Genomic DNA, 21,042 nt, shown 5'->3' with positions numbered 1-21,042 from the left:
GATTTTGAAGCTAACTTTCATTTGTGCAGTTTCTGCTAACTTATCACCACACACAATGGATTGTAGCAAGAGGTAAGTGTGCTTTAAAAAAAAAAAACCTGGGGTTGTTTTAAAAGTGGTTTTTTGTTGTTTGTGGGCTATGATGAACATACCCTTCACTTACAATGGGTATTTCTGGGGCACTACAAATAGAGAGGATACAACAGGGCTGGCAGTTTCACACCTGAAAGTATGACTTCTGCTGTTCTTAAAAGATAGCTGCTGTCTTAAATAGTGTAATACTGCCTATTTATATAGCATTAGAACACAGGGATTGCAGTCTCTGTGGATTATTATGTGTAGTAGGAATGTTATCATGTGAAAATTAGAGTTAAGACTGAGTTTCTAAACTACTGGATCTTGGCAACCCAGCTGGATGCTGCTTCAGTCTTCCTGAAATAACAGCATTCATACCTGATACAAATGACAATATTATTGAAAACCAATACCTTTTTTTCTGACAATAAACATTTTGTTTGAAAAGCCAAATGCCCTAGGTTCCATTTTTACAAAAGCATAGCACAATATTCTTTCTTCAATGCTGTCTTTGAGCAAGAAGTGGAGAACATGAATTCTGATTTTTAAACTCTGGCAATTCTGCATGAGAAAAAAACCAAACAGCTATCTTACAGGTAAATTATTTGGTTTTGTTAACATGTAAAAACAGAACAAATGCAACACAGAGACTCTAAGTTATCTAAGAAGACCTTGTCTCATGTCATTTCCTATGAAAAGGGGAGGGTGATCTATGTTTCTTATACTGTTACACAACATTGAACCTGCCTATCAGCTGATTAAATCAAGCACTTCCTAGAAGAAATTTAAGCAATCCTTCTGAAAGATAGGTAAATGGATACATATGGACACTTAAGTGACAAGACAGCTCTTGTTCAACAGATTTTTTTAAAACCCAAAAAATCCTCATGGAAGTGCCCAGCTTTCCTACTTTTTTACTTCACTTTTTTTTTAAAGGGAGAAATTGTGACAATTCACCCCTTGTTCTGCAGGTGACCAACACGGTGCCCTTGCAAAGAGCAACTCTCCTCTCCCATCAAAAATATGCAATGATGCCAATATATTAATGCATACATGAAGAAAAAAATATGCAAAAAGAGACACACATACTTCAGTGTGATGGTCTGGGTGTTACCCACCCCCCCACACTTTGGAAATCACCCAGACTAGACTCAACTGGCTCTGGAAACTGAATGAAGCTTATTATTTACAGCTTAGCTCAATATACAAGCAGATATATACAGTATATACAGAAGTATACAAGGTAAAAGGTAATACAGAAACACAACAGCCCTCCCGGAAACCTGAGTCCCCAGGAGGAGCTCTCAACCGCCCCTTCACCCTCCCCCTACCCCTATCAACCTTACCCCATGTCACGGAAGGGAAGAATGGAGGTTTGGCCAGGGGGTCAGGAAGCAAAGTGGATTGATCAGAAAAACGGAGGGTGAGGTTAGAGAGAGAAATGCAGCTTGGATCTCCCCAGCAGAAGTAGTTGTGCCTTATCTATGTTTTGATTCTTATTCTTATACATCTCAGCAAGCCAATGAGTGAGGCAGACATCAGCCTTGTTTTCCTTCCACAGCCTATAATCTAGTCCTTCTCACCACAACACTCTAGCTAGGCTCAAACTAGCACATTCAGGTATAACTAACTTTTAATAAGTAAGCTCTGTGATGAATTTAAAGTACTTGACTGCACTTCACCATGGATGACATGTGAAAAGGCTGTTTATCAGACAAATACTAAACAAACATCAATGATCACAATCCTTGCCATAAAATACACTCTGTTTTCCCTGATGGTTCTTGTGTTGCACTACATAATTGAGATGAAACCCTGGACAGAAGTTAGACAATCTACTGGGGAGGTGGTGGAGTCACCGTCCCTGGAGCTGTTCAAGGCAAGGTTGGACATGGCACTTGGTGCCATGGTCTAGCCTTGAGCTCTGTGGTAAAGGGTTGGACTTGATGATCTGTGAGGTGTCTTCCAATCCTAATAATACTGTGAATAGTCACTTCTGTAGCATAATTCATATGAATAGTCACTTACATGGCATAACTCCATATAGCATGTAAAAATCAACAAATTCATTTTGCCAGGATGTACTACAAAAGAGTTCATCTTCTCAGGCAAAGATCTTGTAGTTTTACACCTTTAAAATGCCTTTCCCATCTGTAGAGCTGTAAGCCCTGCTTTTGTTTGGAATAAAGTTGATTTCTGCCACAGTAGTTGGTAGAGTGCTGCGGTTTGGATTTTGAATTATGTTGGTCACACACTGATGCTTCAGTCGTTGCTAAGCAATTAAGTCAAGGACTCTGCAGCTTCTCATGATGCCCTGACAGTGGAGGCTGAGGGTGTACAAGCTGCTGGGAGGGGACACAGCAAGCACAGCTGATCCAAATGAGTCTAAGAAGTATTCTATATCATATGACACAGAATCATAGAATCAATCATGGTTGGAAGGGACCACAAGGATCATCGAAGTTCCAACACCCCTGCCATGCCCAGGGACACCCTACCCCCTAAGTCTATGATTCTATGATTCTACCCTAGAGCAGGCTGCACACAGCCTCAGCCAGTCTGGCCTCAAACACCTCCAGCCATGGGGCCTCAACCACCTCCCTGGGCAACCCATTCCAGCCTCTCACCACTCTCATGCTCAACAACTTCCTCCTCACATCCAGTCTGAATCTCCTCACCTCCATCTTTGCTCCATTCCCCCAAGTCCTGTCACTCCCTGACAGCCTAAAAAGTCCCTCCCCAGCTTTTCTGTAGGCCCCCTTCAGATGCTGAAAGGCCACAATAAGGTCACATCAGAGCCTCCTCTTCTCCAGACTGAACAGCCCCAACTCTTGCAGTCTGTCCTCATAGCAGCGGTGCTCCAGCCCTCTGAACATCCTCATGGCCCTGCTCTGGACACACTCCAGCACATTCACATTCTCCTTGTAATGGAGACTCCAGAACTGGACGTAGTACTCCAGGTAAGATCTCACCAGAGAGGAGTAGAGGGGGAGAATCACCTCCCTCAACCTGTTGGCCAGACTTCTCCTGATGTAGCCCAGGCTCTTGGTTGGCTTTCTGGGCTGCAAGTGCACACTGCTGGCTCACGTTGAGCTTCTCATCCACCAGCACCATCAAGTCCCTCTCCTCAGGGCTGCTCTCCAGCCAGTCACTGCCCAGCCTGCATTTGTGCCCAATATATACAAACTGCAGGGAGATGGTCGGGGGGGCCATGGCTTGGGGGTTGGTTTGGCAATTCTGTTGGGTATCACTCATTTTGTATATTAATTATTATACTGTACTAATGTTATAACAGAACTGAGCAAGGGGCTGTGTGGTGCTTACTTGCTGCCTGGGATCAAAGCATAACACTACAAGAAGTCAAATGTGAGTGAGTGAACAGTATGCCAAGATCATTTACAGCCTCGCTCTTATGTTAACAAATTCTAATCGACCCAGATTAAAACTTTAACTGAAGTAAAACAACAGCCTTTAAAAGGGGAAAATTTGAGAAGCCCACTTCCAGGAATTGCTCAGTATCTGACCTTTTAAACATTTGATTCAATCATGCCTGAGAGGAAGAAAGTGTATTTTAAAAATACCAGCAAGAAGTTCAAATTTTGAGGGTGGATCTCACTTAAAAGTCTCTCCTTCCCCCCCCCCCCCCCCCCCCCCCCCCCAAAGCTTTGCTGATAAAACTTGGTCTTTATCTAAAATAAGCATGCATTTCCTGAGAAAAAAGCTGTATGACATTGTCTCAGTGTTGTGCGAGGTCTGATAGACCCAAAATAGGCTTATACATGTCCTGCCTTGCCTAGGCATGTTTTGCTGCTCCACCAGAGAGGCAAGCACAGGAAAAGAAGACAAAAGGACACAAAAGAACCTGTAGCCACTGAGTTTGGCCTGTCCAAGGTGCTGTGGTAAACAAGGTGCACACACTTAGCCTGTGCCTGCCTTGTGCAGGGCCTGTGCTTTTCCCAAATTAGGGAAAAGAGAACTTAAGGCTTTGCCTAATATGGTAAGATTTGACTAACTGCCACCCTGAGTGGCTATTCTGTGTCCAAAGGGCAATTAATCTCGGCCCACACTGATCAAAGAAGATACGCAGGTAAACAACCTGCTTTGCTGCTGTGCTCAGCCATGCTCTGTCGTTGCCTGCTGCAGTTGCCTACTGGCTTCTTGTCTGCTGGTAAACTCCACTGCTGTGAGTTACCAGGAGCAGACCCTGGATGCCTGCACACGATTGGCCTGTGTGGTCAGCATGACATCATGCTGAGATTGTTCACTGCACGACATCCTGCCATTGTTCACTGCACGACATCCTGCCTCTACACCTGAAAGCCCTGCTTAGAAGTCCTGAACTACACACATTGTCCAGAGAAGAAGCCAGGAGACAAAGTCAAAGATTATCTGCTTCCTTCTCCCCAGAAACCGGGAAGAATTAAGTCTCAACATCTGACAGGACAGAGTCCCCTGAAAGTGTTTGGGCACTGTGCAGACTGTGGCTAACTCCCGCGAGTCGGATAATAATAATTTGTGAGTAAATGCTTAAATGCCTCTTTGTAATTCTCCATTGCCTTCTGCCATACGCAGAAAGAGCTCGGGTTGGTCTCTTCTGCCAGGCAACCAGCAAGAGAACAAGGGGACACAGTCTCAAGTTGTGCTTGGGGGAAGTATAGGCTGGATATTAGGAGGAAGTTCTTCCCAGAGAGAGTGATTTCCCATTGGAATGGGCTGCCCAGGGAGGTGGTGGAGTCACCATCCCTGGAGGTGTTCAAGCAAAGCCTGGCTGAGGCACTTAGTGCCATGGTCTAGTTGATTGGGCAGGGCTGGGTGCTAGGTTGGACTGGATGATCTTGGAGGTCTCTTCCAACCTGGTTGATTCTATGATCTACTGGGCAAGTGGCATATTGACTGCAAGCAGCATTTGACCGTGGGAATCTTCTCTTCCAGTTCAATTAATGTTTATGTATTTTCATGGTTGTTACTAGGTCTAGATATTATCCATAGAATGTTTCCATGACTGTGTAAGAACCAAAATCTTATTAAAATTAGTGGTTGGGGGTGGCAAGAGTTCTGAACAGCAAAATTAATAAACAATATTAATTTGGGAAAAAACTATCACCTTGCATGACTTAATTTACCCTTCCACAACAATCAGACAGACAGCACTACAAAGAATGCTGTCAAAAATCACTGCTGGTATAAGAAGTCTTCTGCTATTCTTTTGTATGGAATAATCTTGTTGAGAAAACATTGTTTCAACATGTCAGAAGAAAGATTTCATTTCATCTTCAGTGTGCATGTTTCCAAACATTAGCCAGTAGTACTCTTCAAAGTCAGACTTTCCTAAGTGTTACATAAATGATCATCTTGAAAACACCTGCACGTGCTAACACTAACCAATGACTTCATTAAAAAATACAACTTAATGCAAGGTAATTTCTGTATCCTCCAAATTTTGCAGAAAACAAGTATCCAATAATCAATTTCGCTGACCAAGAAGATTAGTGACCACTGAACATTTGGGTTCCACTTAACTGGAAGAAAGATAATCTGCTAATGCAGAACAGAAAATCATAAATTAAGGGTTCGTTGTATTTTTCCACTCATGAATTTCTCTAATCTGCAGATAAACTCCTGAAGATGCTTTCAGTGCACTTGAGTAGGCCAGCATCAATGTTAATCTCTAAAAGCTCGATGAGTGTGTCACTTGTTGCCATTCACTGCAGACTGTGGTCAGTGCTCCCTATCATTATCCTCTAAAAATAGATATTATAGCAGCAAAGTGATGACAGGCATCAGCACAGAGCAGATAAGCAGCTTCTTTCTCTTGGAGTTTCTTTGCTTCAGATGGTGTGTTGGACTCTCTTCTTTACTTCAACATCTTAGACTATTTCAAAATCTTTTTCATTCCTACTGAATGAATGCCATTTATAACTATTCTGCTCCTGCTCTTCTGAAAAGAATTGGGTTATTCTTCATCCTGATCTTTCCCTAAGAATTATTAAAAGTTATTTTCATGGTGTTTTGAACTAAATACATTCTGTCCTGGGGTACCCCAAATTCCTTTCTCCCCCCTCCACTGTGCAGATTTGAATGGGAGAAGAAGGTATGAAAACTATCCACCACCCCCCACCCTGTGGGCTTGAAGCAGGGCAGCAAAAGGTGCCTTTCTGCACGTGGGCTGACCCATGGGTGAGCCCGTGTTGGAATTGGGCTGGTGGTTGGCTGGGTTTTCGTGCCCAGTATGAATGGTAAATGGACACTTTGTCTAGAAAAAGGATAAACAGAGCAGGGGTTCCCACCTTGAGAGTCCCCTGCCACTGCGAAGGACAAGTTCTTGCTGTGACTAGACCGTGCCCACTTTTGGACAGCTCCTACCTTTGTACAGCTCTTGGTTTTGCCCTGTCCCTGCTCTTGGACGGTTCTCTCCACTTCTGCACCCTTTTATGCAAACCAGCAGGCTTGGCAAGCCTGGGGTCCTTTGAGAGAGAGCCAGAAGCATTTGGACCACCCCTTCTCAGACCCTATCGGTAGCCAACTTCCCGTCTGCCTCCTGAGACTGAGGACGCTAGCAGTTTTGGCTCCCCCCCACTGCTATGAAGGCAGTGTTGTTCCACAACCATCCCACTGGGGAAGAAGTGCATCTCCATTATTGGATGTTGCCTGCAATGTCAGAAGGCTGCTCCTGCCGAGGAGCCCAGCAAGGCATCATTGCCAAATGCCTATCTCACCTCTGTGAGTCAGGCATGCTATTCCCTTAATCTTCTGCTCAGCCTGATTGATAATGGGGTAAAGCTGCGTTTATAGCTTAGCCTTTTCCATTTACTGAACTCTTAAATATCTAGATTTATCTATAATACTGTTTGGAAAACAGTATTATAGATAAACTAGCATTCAGTGACCTGAATCTGTTAATAAACTAAATTAATTGTTGTATATAGTTTTGGGGGTGGAGTTCCAGGAAAATAAAATAATTATATTTTTTGTAACTCCTGACTCAGCCACGTCAATTCCCTGCCCCCATCCTATCAAAAGCATCTAAGCTAAAGAAGATTACAGTTTGAAGTCCTAATTCAGCAAAAAAAAACCACCAAAAAACCCACCAAACAAAAAACCAATACCCCAAATGTTTCTTTTTTTAGAGTTTATAAATGATTATGTTTCTAAACTACAGCTGAACTTTAATCTGTCTTTTAAGCACATTTATGAACTAAGAGCTAAAAAATCCTGCACACAATTCATCTTGCATTGAAAGCAGGAAATTATGCATTAGTAACAGTAAAGAGAATAAAGCAGGAAAAAATCCTGAATGCTAGTATTCAAAAGGGACTTGAAAGCAAGGAGAAGGAAAGGACAGTTTGTAGGAAGAACCAAAATGACAAAGAAAGGGGTTACTAAATCAAGTGAGGGGGAAAAAGGTGACTTATAAAAGAGGAACTAATTTACTTCTTCACTTGTGGCATGTTATGTTCTAAGCAAGAGTACAGGCAGAATGTGCTTATAACATCTGAGCAAAACCCTCACCAATGTCTAGAACAAAGCCTGTTTTCATTTTATGTGGGCTCCAGGGCAAACTTGCAAGGTACAAATTCCTGCTGGGGGACACCAACAGTAAAGGACTTTCTTAAATCCTCAAACTTCCCCAATGGTAAAAGTCATTCTTAGGACTTTAGTACTCAGTACACTGCAAGCTGCAAATTACTGTCCCATTCTTTACCATTAATCCAAGCACAGAATGTCTGGTTTCCATTTTCTAATCAAAACTATAAATCCATTTTTTGTAGTTGTGAATAACACTATGAGAGGAGTGAGAAAGATTTTAAACACAACGGTTATTAAAAGCAGTAGTGAAATAACCTTCCTCTGGAACTCTCCACTGGCTTCGATACCTTGCCTCTCAGAGCATCACATTCTTTGCTCGTACCTTGGCAGTCTTCAGAAGAAAATCAAAAAGTTACAGCACCACAGAAATGTCTCCTCTCTGCATACAATCCATACAACTGTCTCCCTGCCGTGCTGTTCCCACTGTCCCAGAAGAATCAGGATGGCAGGACATTCAGCCAGAACGTACATGTTCAGTTCTCAAATTAGTTCCTACTTACTGATCTGCTGCCTTGAAAAATGAGACTTTTTCAGTGATGCTGACCGAATTATGGTGAGTGACAGGAATAAAGTCTGAACTACACACAGTGAATCCATGCAAGTTTTGCTAAAGTTAAAAAAACCCCAGACCTTGCAGAGTCAATTAAAGTGTTTTAGATATGGAGAACTATGGAGTAGTGCAGCAAAGAACACTCAGAAAGTACCTCTAAAATCGTCACAACCTTAGAAAAAGGCAGGCAGCCACATTGCTTGTGCCCATAAGCAGTGCCTTACATTCTATGATACAGATGGAGGGGAAACTGGTGTACAGAAGTCAATTTACAGCACTTTGATTTCTTAAGCAAAGGAATTTTCTTCCACATGAATTTTATCAAGCTATACCAAAACAGCTGCTATGCCACAGGATATAGTTTTGTTCCTTCTATTAAGCATGATTTAAATGATTCATTCAATTATTACTTTTGTATTCAAAGATGGCTTATTTTCATGCAGATTTATGTCCCCTTATGCATAGAGGACATTCTTAATAGCACTGAACAACTGCAAATTTAATTAAAGTTTGCCATTCGAGGCATAAAATAGATTAAAGAAAATGCTGACAATACTAAAATAAACATTCGACTATTTAATTTAACTCAACATTTATTTTTAATCCAGACCTCAAAATAACCTTGTTTCTAATTAGGATTTCATGACAAAATGTCTTGAAGAAACATTTGTCTCTATTTTTTCTCCAATCTGTTCAGCTGGAACACAGTAGCTTATTTATAAAACTGTTGATTAATAAATCTGTTCCAGCTGTATTACTGCATGTTGCAAAGAACATAGATTAATGTACCTAAACAACCATTATCATTTGGAAAAAAACCTGAATTTGGAAAAGCCTGAACAGTCTGCAAAAGCAGAAATCCCATCAAACACATCACAGAATGATTATGCACCTAACTCCTAACAAAGAAGGGAAAATAAGGGGCAAACATAGGGAGAAAAATCCAGAGCTCTGTGGAAATCTATAGGGGACGGTGAGATCAATTAAATGCTTATAGTAATTACCTATGGTTCCTTGAAACAGGTATCATTAAAGGCTCAACCACATGTTGTAGCACATGACAATAAGTATCCCTCAGCTTCATAAAACTTTAAACTCAAATGAGACTTACTCTACTGAAAATAATTCTTTTAATGTCCAATTAAGTTATGCTGTTTAATATTAATCTTATATGAAATAAATTGAATAATTTACAGTTGATAGCCAGGTGAAGGAGTAAGGTATACAGGTTGATTTCCTCTCAAGACCCAGTAAGTTAGGGTCTAAAAAAGTAAAAGTGAAAAAAAAAATAGGGAGGAAAAAGGCTTTTTCCCACAATAACATTCTTTTGTAACTTTAAGAATTGGTTTAGAGTCTTCTTGGTTATTCTCCTTTTTATTCTAAGTAACCAATTCTTCTCAGGATGCAGCAGACACCAATGGCATTTGTTAGTATTTACACCTGACTGACAACATGCAGCTATTAACCAATTTTAGCACCATCAGAACCACTTCTAGAGGATGCATGTTTCTGGTTTGAAAGCCATGAGCCCAGCTGGAGCCCTTGAGAGCAAGCATCACAAGCCTCATCCAAAGCCATCCAGGACTACCACCACAAATTGCCTGTAAACCTCTTTTAATTTCTCATTTTAATTACTTCTTGACAACAAACTTGAGTAAAGGGAAGAGCCAGATGCAAAACATCAATGCTGCAAACCTCAGCCCTCTAAGTTGCTGCCAGCAACTGGACTGTAGGTGTGAAAAAATTCTTTTTGCAACAAAACCAAGCATTAAATACAGGAAAGGAGCTACACTGCAAAGTGATATATGCAGCATATATTGAGAGCAATCTGCACGTCAACAGACTGTCTTCATCATGAGGCAGGGATTCACCCTGATGTTACAACATTTACATAATCAAATGTAATGGACATGTACATGTTTTCCTTAGTTTTCTGTATCAGCTACATATGCTATTACTAAGAAAAATCCTAAACAAACAATCCATCTAAAATTAGTATTTCAATAGAATCAGATGAGGAAATTAAGTCAGTATGAGGGATTATTAAATTCTATCACAAAATAAGAAGCAATCAAGAAGGAAAATAGCAAAGAGTTATGTAGTTTTCAGGCAACAATCAAACTGGAAACCTTCAAAGCAAAACCAGTGGACTGAACAGCAGCTCTTTCCTACTATATATTTAGCCTGGAGAAGAGGAGGCTCAGGGGTGATCTTATTACTGTCTACAACTACCTGAAGGGAGGCTATAGCCAGGTGGGGGGTGGCCTCTTCTCCCAGACAAGCAGCAATAGAACAAGGGGACACAGTCTCAAGTTGTGCCAGGGTAGGTATAGGCTGGATGTTAGGAAGAAGTTCTTCACAGAAAGAGTGATTTCCCATTGGAATGGGCTGCCCAGGGAGGTGGTGGAGGCACCGTCCCTGGGGGTCTTCAAGAATAAAGACTGGATGAGACACTTAGTGCCATGGTCTAGTTGATTGGATAGGGCTGGGTGCTAGGTTGGACTGGACAATCTTGGAGGTCTCTTCCAACCTGGTTGATTCTATGATTCTATATTCTTATTTGTGTATTGTATAAAGAGCTTGATCAAAAATGCACTGGAATGGGTAGAAGGAAACTCTACTTGGCTCTAGCACCAAATAAACAAATCATTTTACATCAACACCTCTCAAATATTTCAGATCAGCTTCCAGCATATTTTCGAGTTTGCAGCTCTAATTCTTAAAGGTGCAGGTATAGAGATCTGTATGGTCATGTCAGCAGGAGACAAAAAAAGTTTGTATATTGGCCTGGAAGTCAATCTTTTATTATTCTAAGAATTTAAATTCACAACACACATCTATTGCACTATTAGTTACCAACTCAAACATTAAGTAAACTACTGCACTGTAGTTTAATGTGATAAACAACAGCAGTATTTTCTCATTTCTAAACTTCTGATATTAAGGTCACAAGTATTAACATGCATTTGTAAATTTCATTGATCCAAAATAAAATTTAAAAGATCCTAATCAAACTGGCTTGAATAACCACTGAGCCAATCAAATCCAGAACTGTTCTGTCATGAAGAACAACTCACATTTTGATAGAACCTTTTATACAAACACCCAACACACACAGAGGAAAGTAATTAAGCCAGTTCCATTTTGGCTTTCTTCAAAGATTTAAGAAATCTCTCTGTGGTAGTAATGATTGAAACTGTTTTTTGACAACATAATAGCCTGCAAAATCTCTGAGTACTATGAGAAACAAATACACCACGTTATATAGTCCAAGAGACTTTTAGACAGTCAGGTTTCAGACTATCAAAATCAGGAATAACACATGAATGAAACAAGAATACTGTTTTTTTATATAGTCCACAAATGGCATATAGAGGGTTTTTTTCAAACAGAAGGAACATCAGAAGACAGGCTTTCACACAATCAGCTGGCCACAGAGCAGTTTAAGGCTTTTGAAACCTTTCCTAAAGAAACCAGCATGACACTTCAGAGGACACACAGCAATTTACCTTCTGTCATTTCTGTACACACTTCACTATCATTGCATCGGAAGGTTTAGGGAAAAGAAAACTACCATATGAATCTCATTACATTATCTGGAATTGCACATGAAATATACAAAACAGCAAGGGCTTCAGAGTTTCAATTTAGAGGCTCTCTGATTAAGAATTGTTGCCTTACCTGTTTAACGTCATATGCAAGAAGAACAAATCTTAAGTCCGGTGAAACAGAGTATCTTGATGCTTTGAATGTTACCTGAAATGAAGTAAAATAAAAGTGAGTTTGTAGTAAGAAAGATTTTTGTTTTCCAAATTTTCTTGCAGTTAAGAACTTCCTATTTTAAACAGAGGTCTGGTTTAGAACATCTATACAATTTTCACAAAAGAAAGGCTTAAATAATTGTTGGTCTGCTTTGCAGGTCCAATAGCAGCAGATGAATGTGGCTTCAACACTAAATACCAATTAAGAAGCTGATAACACTTTTTACCATGGTTCCTTAGTTATTCAAAGATGACTACTATAACCAATTCATTTACAGAAGATGAAGGAAGACACTTTGGTTGGTGTGTACTTCAGGAGTGGTTATAAAGGAGATTCATCACCAGGTTAGGCTTAAAGATAACATACGAGAAAATAAAAGCAATAGAGATGTAGTGCACACCTGTTTAAGGCCACATACATAAACAGATTGAAAGGCAACTTGCACTGGAGAGAAACTCTTTCCTAAGAGAAAGAAGATGCCTAGCAGACATCAAAGTGAAACATAAGGTAGCAATATAAAACTAACATTGCTTTATGTCTATGCAAAACTACACAGCACCCAATTGAATTCAGGGCTGTAATGTAATCAAGAGGTAATGCTGATGTCAGAAAGAATTTAATACATCTAATGTACTACTGTACTGAATACATCTACTGAAGATAAGAATGTGCTTTAAAGGGCAGTGAAGGAAATAATTTAAAATGAATCTCAAGACATATGTGCAGAATGAAAAGTGAGAAGAAATGTAAAATGCAAATCAGAATAGAGTAGGACAGAAAAAAATACAAGAACCACAAAAGTACAAGATGGAAGAAAACACATAGCTGTACAAAATAAGATCTAGCTGCTGTTCAAGGAAGGCTTTCCCTTATTCTACTTCTTAAGCATCCTCTCCGATCTACCCTAATCCCACTGCTAAACTAACGAATTCAAAGGGGGTCTAAGGTACACAACCAAGTCAGAAAATAATACATTCAGAGTAGCTAAGGAGTCATTCCTAGAAGAAACCCAAGCAAAAGCTAATCTTCCAATAAACTCAGAAGATGCTACATTTTGATATGCAGATTAAACTCAGGTCCCTAGACAAGAAAATCAGAAGCAAGGTATTCAAAGAAATCCAAGGGGAAAAACAGCTTTGAAGACAAACTGTCTCTTAGTTTGATGCAAGAGCATGGCAGTATCAAAAATTAGAAGATATATCTACAGTCTTGAGGAAAGAAAAGGAGAAAACAAACAAAAAACTAAAAGTATGCCTTCACATCTGCAAAACATTCAGAACAGATTTCTACTGTGCCCAAACTGTCTCTTATACAGTAAGCATCTTTAAACAGAGACCGTGTTACAGTTAATCTATGAGAATCATTCTCTTTTTTGACACATCACTGCAAACAATTTTAGATGTGAAAGTTCTCTACACTCTAGCAGCTTATTAATTATTGCTCCACTGCCTCAGTCTTCTGCAATATATAACCCAGGCAACTTTCCAAATTCATTCTCAGGGATCACGGTGCTTACCGTTTCAGGCATTCAGTAAGAACATTCAGCCACTGATTATGGCACCACGGAAGTAATTATGCACTGAGTGCAAACACCAGAGTAGCTCAGCTGCAAACTATTGGCAGTTAGAAGCAACACTAACAAGAGCTACTCACGCAGCCTGGATCCAACTATAGAGCACTGTGTATTTGGGGTTTCAAATCATTTGGATCCTGATGAAGACAACCATACTCATTCAGCTTGCACTAACCTGCAAATTAATGTTTGCCACCAGAAACACCTCAGATACATGGTGTACATGCTATGCAAATGAGCCATAATCTCTTGATTGCAGGTAATGGTTTTGGCAAAAGAGTCTCCTTGTTAGCATAATGCCATTATTCTTGTTAAATAGTTTTCTTTTTGTTAATAGAATGCCATTATTCTTGTTAAAAGATGCATAAAGCTGTTTCATACTTTTTAATGTTTCATTTAAGAAACAAGGGAATGAAAATGAGACCAGCAGAAGTCATGTGTTCATTGCCAAAGCTGATAGCAATGGTGCATTCTTTAAATTACCATAATCAGCCCATTTATTAGTTTGGATTTAAAATCAAGCTTTTAAGGAAATGTATGTTTATTTGTAACAGAATTTCAGAGAAAGCTAAGTATTTTCAAGTCATTTATAATGATTTCAATTTCCTTACAGTTCCTGTTTGGGTTTTTTGTTTTGTTTTTTTTTTTTATTGTTTACTTTTTTTTTTAGTAAAAATAAGCACCATTATGGATATTAATTCAGAATTTGTCTACTTCTATGCACAGAAGCAGCACTTCTACATTACCAAAAGGAAAAAACAAAATTAATTTCAAAAAGTCACCTGACTCATTCCTCCTGCCTGACATGGTTAAGTTCACAACCTGTATTCCAGAGAAGGGCAACAAAGCTGGTGAGGGGCCTGGAACACAAACCCTATGAGGAGAGGCTGAGGGAGCTGGGGGTGTTTAGCCTGGAGAAGAGGAGGCTCAGGGCTGACCTCATTGCTGAAGGGAGGCTGTAGCCAGGTGGGGGGTGGCCTCTTCTCCCAGACAACCAGCAACAGAACAAGGGGACACAGTCTCAAGTTGTGCTGGGGGAGGTATAGGCTGGATGTTAGGAGGAAGTTCTTCCCAGAGAGAGTGATTGGCATTGGAATGGGCTGCCCAGGGAGGTGGTGGAGGCACCGTCCCTGGAGGTGTTCAAGAAAAGCCTGGCTGAGGCACTTAGTGCCATGGTCTAATTGATTGGGCAGGGCTGGGTGCTAGGTTGGACTGGATGATCTTGGAGGTCTCTTCCCACCTGGTTGATTCTATGATTCTATGAATAGAGGAAAGGCAGAAGTGAAGGAAAAATTGAAGGTAATTTCCTTATGTCTCTAATATTTCCCAGTTTTACACAGCCTCATCAAGACTAAAAATCCCCAGAAAATCCATGGGCTGTATGCAACCAGCAAGTACTTCAACTAGATAGAGTGTTGGAATCCCTAAATTAGTTAAACTTCACAGTTTCATAATTCTGAGATAAAAATTTGGGGTTTTAAAGCACCTGTACATTGCCTTTCTTTCTCATTCACAGATCTGTCATCCATTTTTCTGTATTGCTGTATTTGACATACTTTTACATTTTCAGATATTAAAGAATCATCTTATATCTGAGCTCCCATTCCTTACTCACCCCAAACAATCACTGACAGAATAATTAGGACTAATCATGCTAAATATTGCCTTTCTAGGATTCTTTGAAATGCATCATTTGATAACCGTTTCAGTTCTTCTACTGGGAGTGATGCACGATGTGAAAATCCCGTGGACAATCAAGGGCTGCTAGTCTCACTCTCACTGTAAGTAGCAAGGGCAAAAGCCAAATGAAGGCAAAAGGACACAGTACACTCAAACAGACTTTTGACCTTCTGCTGCCCAGTTTCCTTCTCTCACTCACGCTCCAAATGTCCAAATGCCAGTAGGCCGAAGGAGGTGATTTTCACCCTCTACTGTGCTCTGCTGAGACCCCACCTGGAGTACTGCAGCCAGTTCTGGAGCCTCTATTACAAGAGGGATGTGGAGATGCTGGAGCATGTCCAGAGAAGGGCCACGAGCATGATCAGAGGGCTGCAGCACCTCTGCTATGAGGACAGACTGAAAGAGTTGGGGCTGTTCAGTCTGGAGAAGAGGAGGCTCCCAGGTGACCTTCTTGTGGCCTTTCAGCATCTGAAGGGGGCCTACAGAAAAGCTGAGGAGGGACTTTTTAGGCTGTCAGAGAGTGACAGGACTAGGGGGAATGGAGCAAAGCTGGAGGTGGGGAGAGATAGGCTGGAGTTGAGGAGGAAGTTGTTGAGCATGAGAGTGGTGAGAGGCTGGAATGGGTTGCCCAGGGAGGTGGTTGAGGCCCCATGGCTGGAGGTGTTTAAGGCCAGGCTGGATGAGGCTGTTTGAGGCCTGCTCTAGGGTAGGGTGTCCCTGGGCAGGGCAGGGAGGTTGGAACTAGATGATCCTTGTGGTCCCTTCCAACCCTGACTGATTCTATGACTCTGTGTGTCCTGCTATACATAGTTTTGCATGGAAAACAGGTGAAAACAAATTGAGACAGTAGGAATGAAAGCAAAAGAAAAGGTGATGCTGCAAAAAATAAATGTAAGGGACAATTCCACCCTACAGCTGCCTATGTTGGCTTTCTTCCCACCTTTTCATATGGATGATTAAAATCTAAAAAGAAATTCCTAAAAACAATATGTGGTGTTAGGAGGAAGTTCTTCCCAGAGGGAGTGATTTGCCATTGGAATGGGCTGCCCAGGGAGGTGGTGGAGTTGCCGTCCCTGGAGGTGTTCAGGAAAAGCCTGGCTGAGGCACTTAGTGCCATGGTCTAGTTGACTGGCTAGGGCTGGGTGCTAGGTTGGACTGGATGATCTTGGAGGTCTCTTCCAACCTGGTTGACTCTATGATGTTACTCATTCAAATATTATTTCCAATGTCAGTATTTTTCATTTTATTTGTGTTTTGCTGTTAATGGAAATGCCTGTTCTGACTCTGTTTAAGGTAAGCTTTATGCTGGATTTAGGTTCTGCCTCCTCAGCAAGGGCCCCTGAGTGTCAGCTCCCTTTTATTTCTTCTGCTTCCCTAGAGCCAGGTTCTGAGCTCTTGCTGTACTGGTTACTCCCTCCATCTTTGCTCTATGATTTCACCTGCTGTAAAAGGCTGGGCTTTCTGTCCATGGATTTTAACCACAATAACATTTTAATCACTGCCTTATTCCTTGTCTTTCAAGAATATGCTATAGAACAGACAGCTGGAAGTTACCTGTAACATCACAGTATCACAGTATCATCAGGGTTGGAAGAGACCTCACAGATCATCAAGTCCAACCCTTTACCACAGAGCTCAAGGCTAGACCATGGCACCAAGTGCCACGTCCAACCTTGCCTTGAACAGCTCCAGGGACGGTGACTCCACCACCTCCCCGGGCAGCCCATTCCAGTGTCCAATGACTCTCTCAGTGAAGAACTTTCTCCTCACCTCCAGCCTAAATCTCCCCTGGTGCAGCCTGAGGCTGTGTCCTCTCATTCTGGCGCTGGCCACCTGAGAGAAGAGAGCAACCTCCTCCTGGACACAACCACCCTTCAGGTAGTTGTAGACAGCAATAAGGTCTCCCCTGAGCCTCCTCTTCTCCAGGCTAAACAATCCCAGCTCCCTCAGCCTCTCCTCGTAGGGCTGTGCTCAAGGCCTCTCACCAGCCTCGTCGCCCTTCTCTGGACACGCTCAAGCATCTCAGTGTCCTTCCTAAACTGGGGGGCCCAGAACTGAACACAGTACTCAAGGTGAGGTCTAACCAGTGCAGAGTACAGGGGCAGAATGACCTCCCTGCTCCTGCTGACCACACCATTCCTGATGCAGGCCAGGATGCCACTGGCTCTCTTGGCCACCTGGGCATAGTGTAGCCCAGAGCTGTAGAAGTGTATCTTAAAGTTGTGTCAAACACTTCATAGCACGATTTTTTCATAACTTCAGCTAGCTACTTTTAAGTGAAATAATGCATCACAGTCAAAAATCATTAGAAGAAATTTTCACTTTTGTGGAGTTTACTTATTCGTTGTTGGATTTTTTTTCTCTTTAGTTTTGTCCCTCCTTCTGTTTCAGTTTCTCATACAGCCACTCTCCCCAGAAACTTCTATCATCCACACTCTTATTGTTAGTTTTCTCCAAATCTTGTTTAGTGCTCACTTTATGCACATTTAGACTTTATTTATTTTTTATTCATCCAAGATAAAAGACTTCAAGACCTCTAGAATGTTACTTTACAGCCTGGTAGCATTACTACTACTTAGAAATTCTACATCTCCCTATATCACATACCTGCATCTGTATCAGAATTTTCACTTAATGGTATAGGTGAACATCAATGTCTGGAAGTTCATTAGCATTCACAGGTATTCAGTCCAACTTATCAGACAGGCATTGACCAAATGAAAATGCATAAGAGGAATCAGACAGGCCAGAACTACACTAGCTGCAAAATGAGAAGGTATTTGCCATGTAGCAGCTTCCTTGTGTGGTATCAGCAATCAAGTGAACAATAGAATTCTCCCTCTACTACCACTGCTGTGACTGAAAGGAGAAGATGGTCCATGGGGAGGTTAAAGGAGAAAGAAAGAGTGGAGACTAGTAGAAGATCAAGCCTTATAGCAGTAAAAAAACAAGGAACCTCTGAGAAGACAGTCAGGTTGTAATTAGGAAAACACAGGATAATTAGAATACTGAAAAACTTGGCTTTCCAAGGTTACATGTTTTAATGTACTATCTCTTGTGTCAGCTGAGTATTTCATAGTATCATCAGGGTTGGAAGAGACCTCACAGATCATCAAGTCCAACCCTTTACCACAGAGCACAAGGCTAGACCATGGCACCAAGTGCCACGTCCAATCTTACCTTGAACAGCCCCAGGGACGGCGACTCCACCACCTCCCCGGGCAGCCCATTCCAGTGTCCAATGACTCTCTCAGTGAAGAACTTTCTCCTCACCTCCAGCCTAAATTTCCCCTGGCGCAGCCTGAGGCTGTGTCCTCTCGTTCTGGTGCTGGCCACCTGAGAGAAGAGAGCAACCTCCTCCTGGACACAACCACCCCTCACGCAGTTGTAGACAGCAATAAGGTCACCCCTGAGCCTCCTCTTCTCCAGGCTAAACAATCCCAGCTCCCTCAGCCTCTCCTCGTAGGGCTGTGCTCAAGGCCTCTCACCAGCCTCGTCACCCTTCTCTAGACACGCTCAAGCATCTCAATGTCCCTTCTAAACTGGGGGGCCCAGAACTGAACACAGGACTCAAGATGTGGTCTAACCAGTGCAGAGTACAGGGGCAGAATGACCTCCCTACTCCTGCTGACCACACCATTCCTGATGCAGGCCAGGATGCCATTGGCTCTCTTGGCCACCTGGGCACACTGCTGGCTCATGTTCAGGCGGGTATCAATCAGCACCCCCAGATCCCTCTCTGTCTGGCTGCTCTCTGGACCCCAAAATGCTGCAATGCTCTCTGCTGTAACACGTAGGTTTCCTGTCCAGTGTAAAAGTTGAATGTCCCTTAAAACATGACCTAAGCTGAACTCTATGCTATGGACAGGGACCATCCTGAATGGGTGGTTCTCAAAAATACAAATCAAATTACCAAATCTCATCTGATATTCCTCATGTAGTCCCAAGATAATTTCACTCACATAAGCAGGTGATTGTAGGACACAAAAGAGACATGAACAGACTCAGGAAGCACACAGAAGCCTCACACCATTGCTTCTTTAACACATAATAACCTCTACCCAGTAAATCACAGAATTTTCTTCCTTTTATCCCCCATCTTCGATAGCTAACATTTAACTACTTTCTATATCAAGGAATGACCTCATCAAGACTACTATTTGGAGAGATTCCATACAGACCTATCCCAACCTGCCAGTTACAGGGGAGTACTGTTCTCTCCATTTTTTTATGTTGAAACATCCTTCACTTGGACAAAAACCCATGACACCAAAACACAGTGACTGCAAACCCCTCCATCTGTCAGGCTTTCCCATCTCTGCACAGTGGTGCACTGCAACATTAAACCCTAACTCATAAAACCTCTTCTACTGAAGAGGTTTCGCTGAGGGGATTATTTAACATTTAAAGGAGCATGGGAGAGTAGAGATAATGTTCACAATATTCATAACCACCTATTTACAACATGCAAGGGCCATTAAAATGTCCAGTGTTACAACAATTACTAATATTTATGTGGTTATGTAATGTTATTTAATGTATTTATTGTTATTCAGCCTTTCATTAATCTCTTATGCAAGGCTCTTAAAATATAAGCACGTAAACTACTCTTGCAATTAAATCTACATTAATCAACGAAGGAACTATAATTGCATTAAGATGCTGTACTGAGTTTCCCATCAAAAGAGGGTGTGGTGGTGGTAAATATAAAATGAACAAGAAAATCAAACAGAAGAGAACTATCAACAAAAAGGGCTGTTGGTGAGCAACACTCCGTAAAACACCACAAAACAATCCCTGCCAAAAGCTCTCTTCGGACTAATGCTCTCATTCTCTGCTTTTGGCAGCAAGGCCTCCACAGGGTTTTCACAGCTGAGCTGCCACAGCCTAAGCAAGACTCATGAGTCAAGACTACTCCTGCTCTGCTCACCTTCCTGATGCCATCCCCTACCTAGCAGGCAGCAAGTAGTAACACATCTCTCTCCATCCTTTGTAAAAGATGGTCTACAGTAATACGACAACAGAACATACTCTGGAGTATACTCACAGCTAACCCGTGGAAACAGGCTTGCAACCCAGTAATATTTGTTTGCTGTGCACAAAGATAATAGAAAACAGCTGTGGAAAGGCACTAAAATCAAGGGGGAAGATCAAGTCAGAAGATCCTGGGTTTCAAAAGAATCCAAAGCATACAGCTAAGGGGAAGCTGTTGCAAATATGGGTCCCTATTCTACTTTCCAAACTGAAAGCATTTATACTTGTATCATTGTGTATTGCAAACAAACCAACAGCCTCTTATTTGATGATTCAAAATATATCCCATCAGCTACACCTGAAATGCTTATGGAGTCACACTAGAGTAATTTCTGATCAAGAAACCCAGAGTGAGAATTTGTTAAGGTGTATGCATGGAATGGATTGCCCAAAGAAGTTGTGGATCCCTCATCCATGGAAGTGTTTAAGACTAGGCTTGATGAGGCTTTGAGCAACCTAGTCTAGTAGGAGGTGTCCCCACCCATGGCAGAGGGGTTTGAACTTCCAACTTGAGCCATTCTATATATTTGTCATCCAAATAATTTCGCAGCTATCCACCATGACAGCAGTAGAAACCAGGGCTAATAAATAACAGTCTTAGCACTTCCATAGTTGTGGCAATTTCTCCTAAGAGGAAGAAAGGAAGGCAAAATTTCTACAGGTTTCTTCCACAGCTAGGAGCAGGTGTTGATCTGTTGGAAGGTAGGAGAGCCCTGCAGAGGGACCTGGACAGGCTGGATGGGTGGGCAGAGGCCAATGGGATGAGATTTAACAAGGCCAA

The 21,042-nt window shown here is 41.7% G+C and overlaps 1 protein-coding gene and 1 long non-coding RNA gene across 6 annotated transcripts in view; one reads left to right on the top strand and one right to left on the bottom strand.

The window, feature by feature from the left end:
* The window catches only part of DPP10 (dipeptidyl peptidase like 10), a 665,816-nt gene that overhangs the window by 167,418 nt on the left and 477,356 nt on the right, over positions 1-21,042 (bottom strand). For 4 of the 5 annotated variants that reach the window (XM_064156282.1, XM_064156301.1, XM_064156292.1 and 1 more), the window contains one exon: positions 11,894-11,968. In XM_064156282.1, the coding sequence (XP_064012352.1) occupies positions 11,894-11,968 (75 nt within the window). Of the gene's footprint in view, positions 1-11,893; positions 11,969-13,490; positions 13,532-21,042 lie in introns of those variants that run through there. The other variant, XM_064156310.1, reaches the window with a different exon arrangement.
* On the top strand, positions 13,663-20,291 carry LOC135187593 (uncharacterized). Its single transcript, XR_010307381.1, has 3 exons — positions 13,663-13,806; positions 15,221-15,328; positions 20,075-20,291. It is a non-coding gene; the product is annotated as an uncharacterized LOC135187593 (long non-coding RNA).

This window comes from Pogoniulus pusillus, chromosome 2, assembly GCF_015220805.1.
Source record: "Pogoniulus pusillus isolate bPogPus1 chromosome 2, bPogPus1.pri, whole genome shotgun sequence".
Taxonomy (NCBI): domain Eukaryota; kingdom Metazoa; phylum Chordata; class Aves; order Piciformes; family Lybiidae; genus Pogoniulus; species Pogoniulus pusillus.
This window is presented reverse-complemented; position numbering and strand designations above follow the sequence as displayed.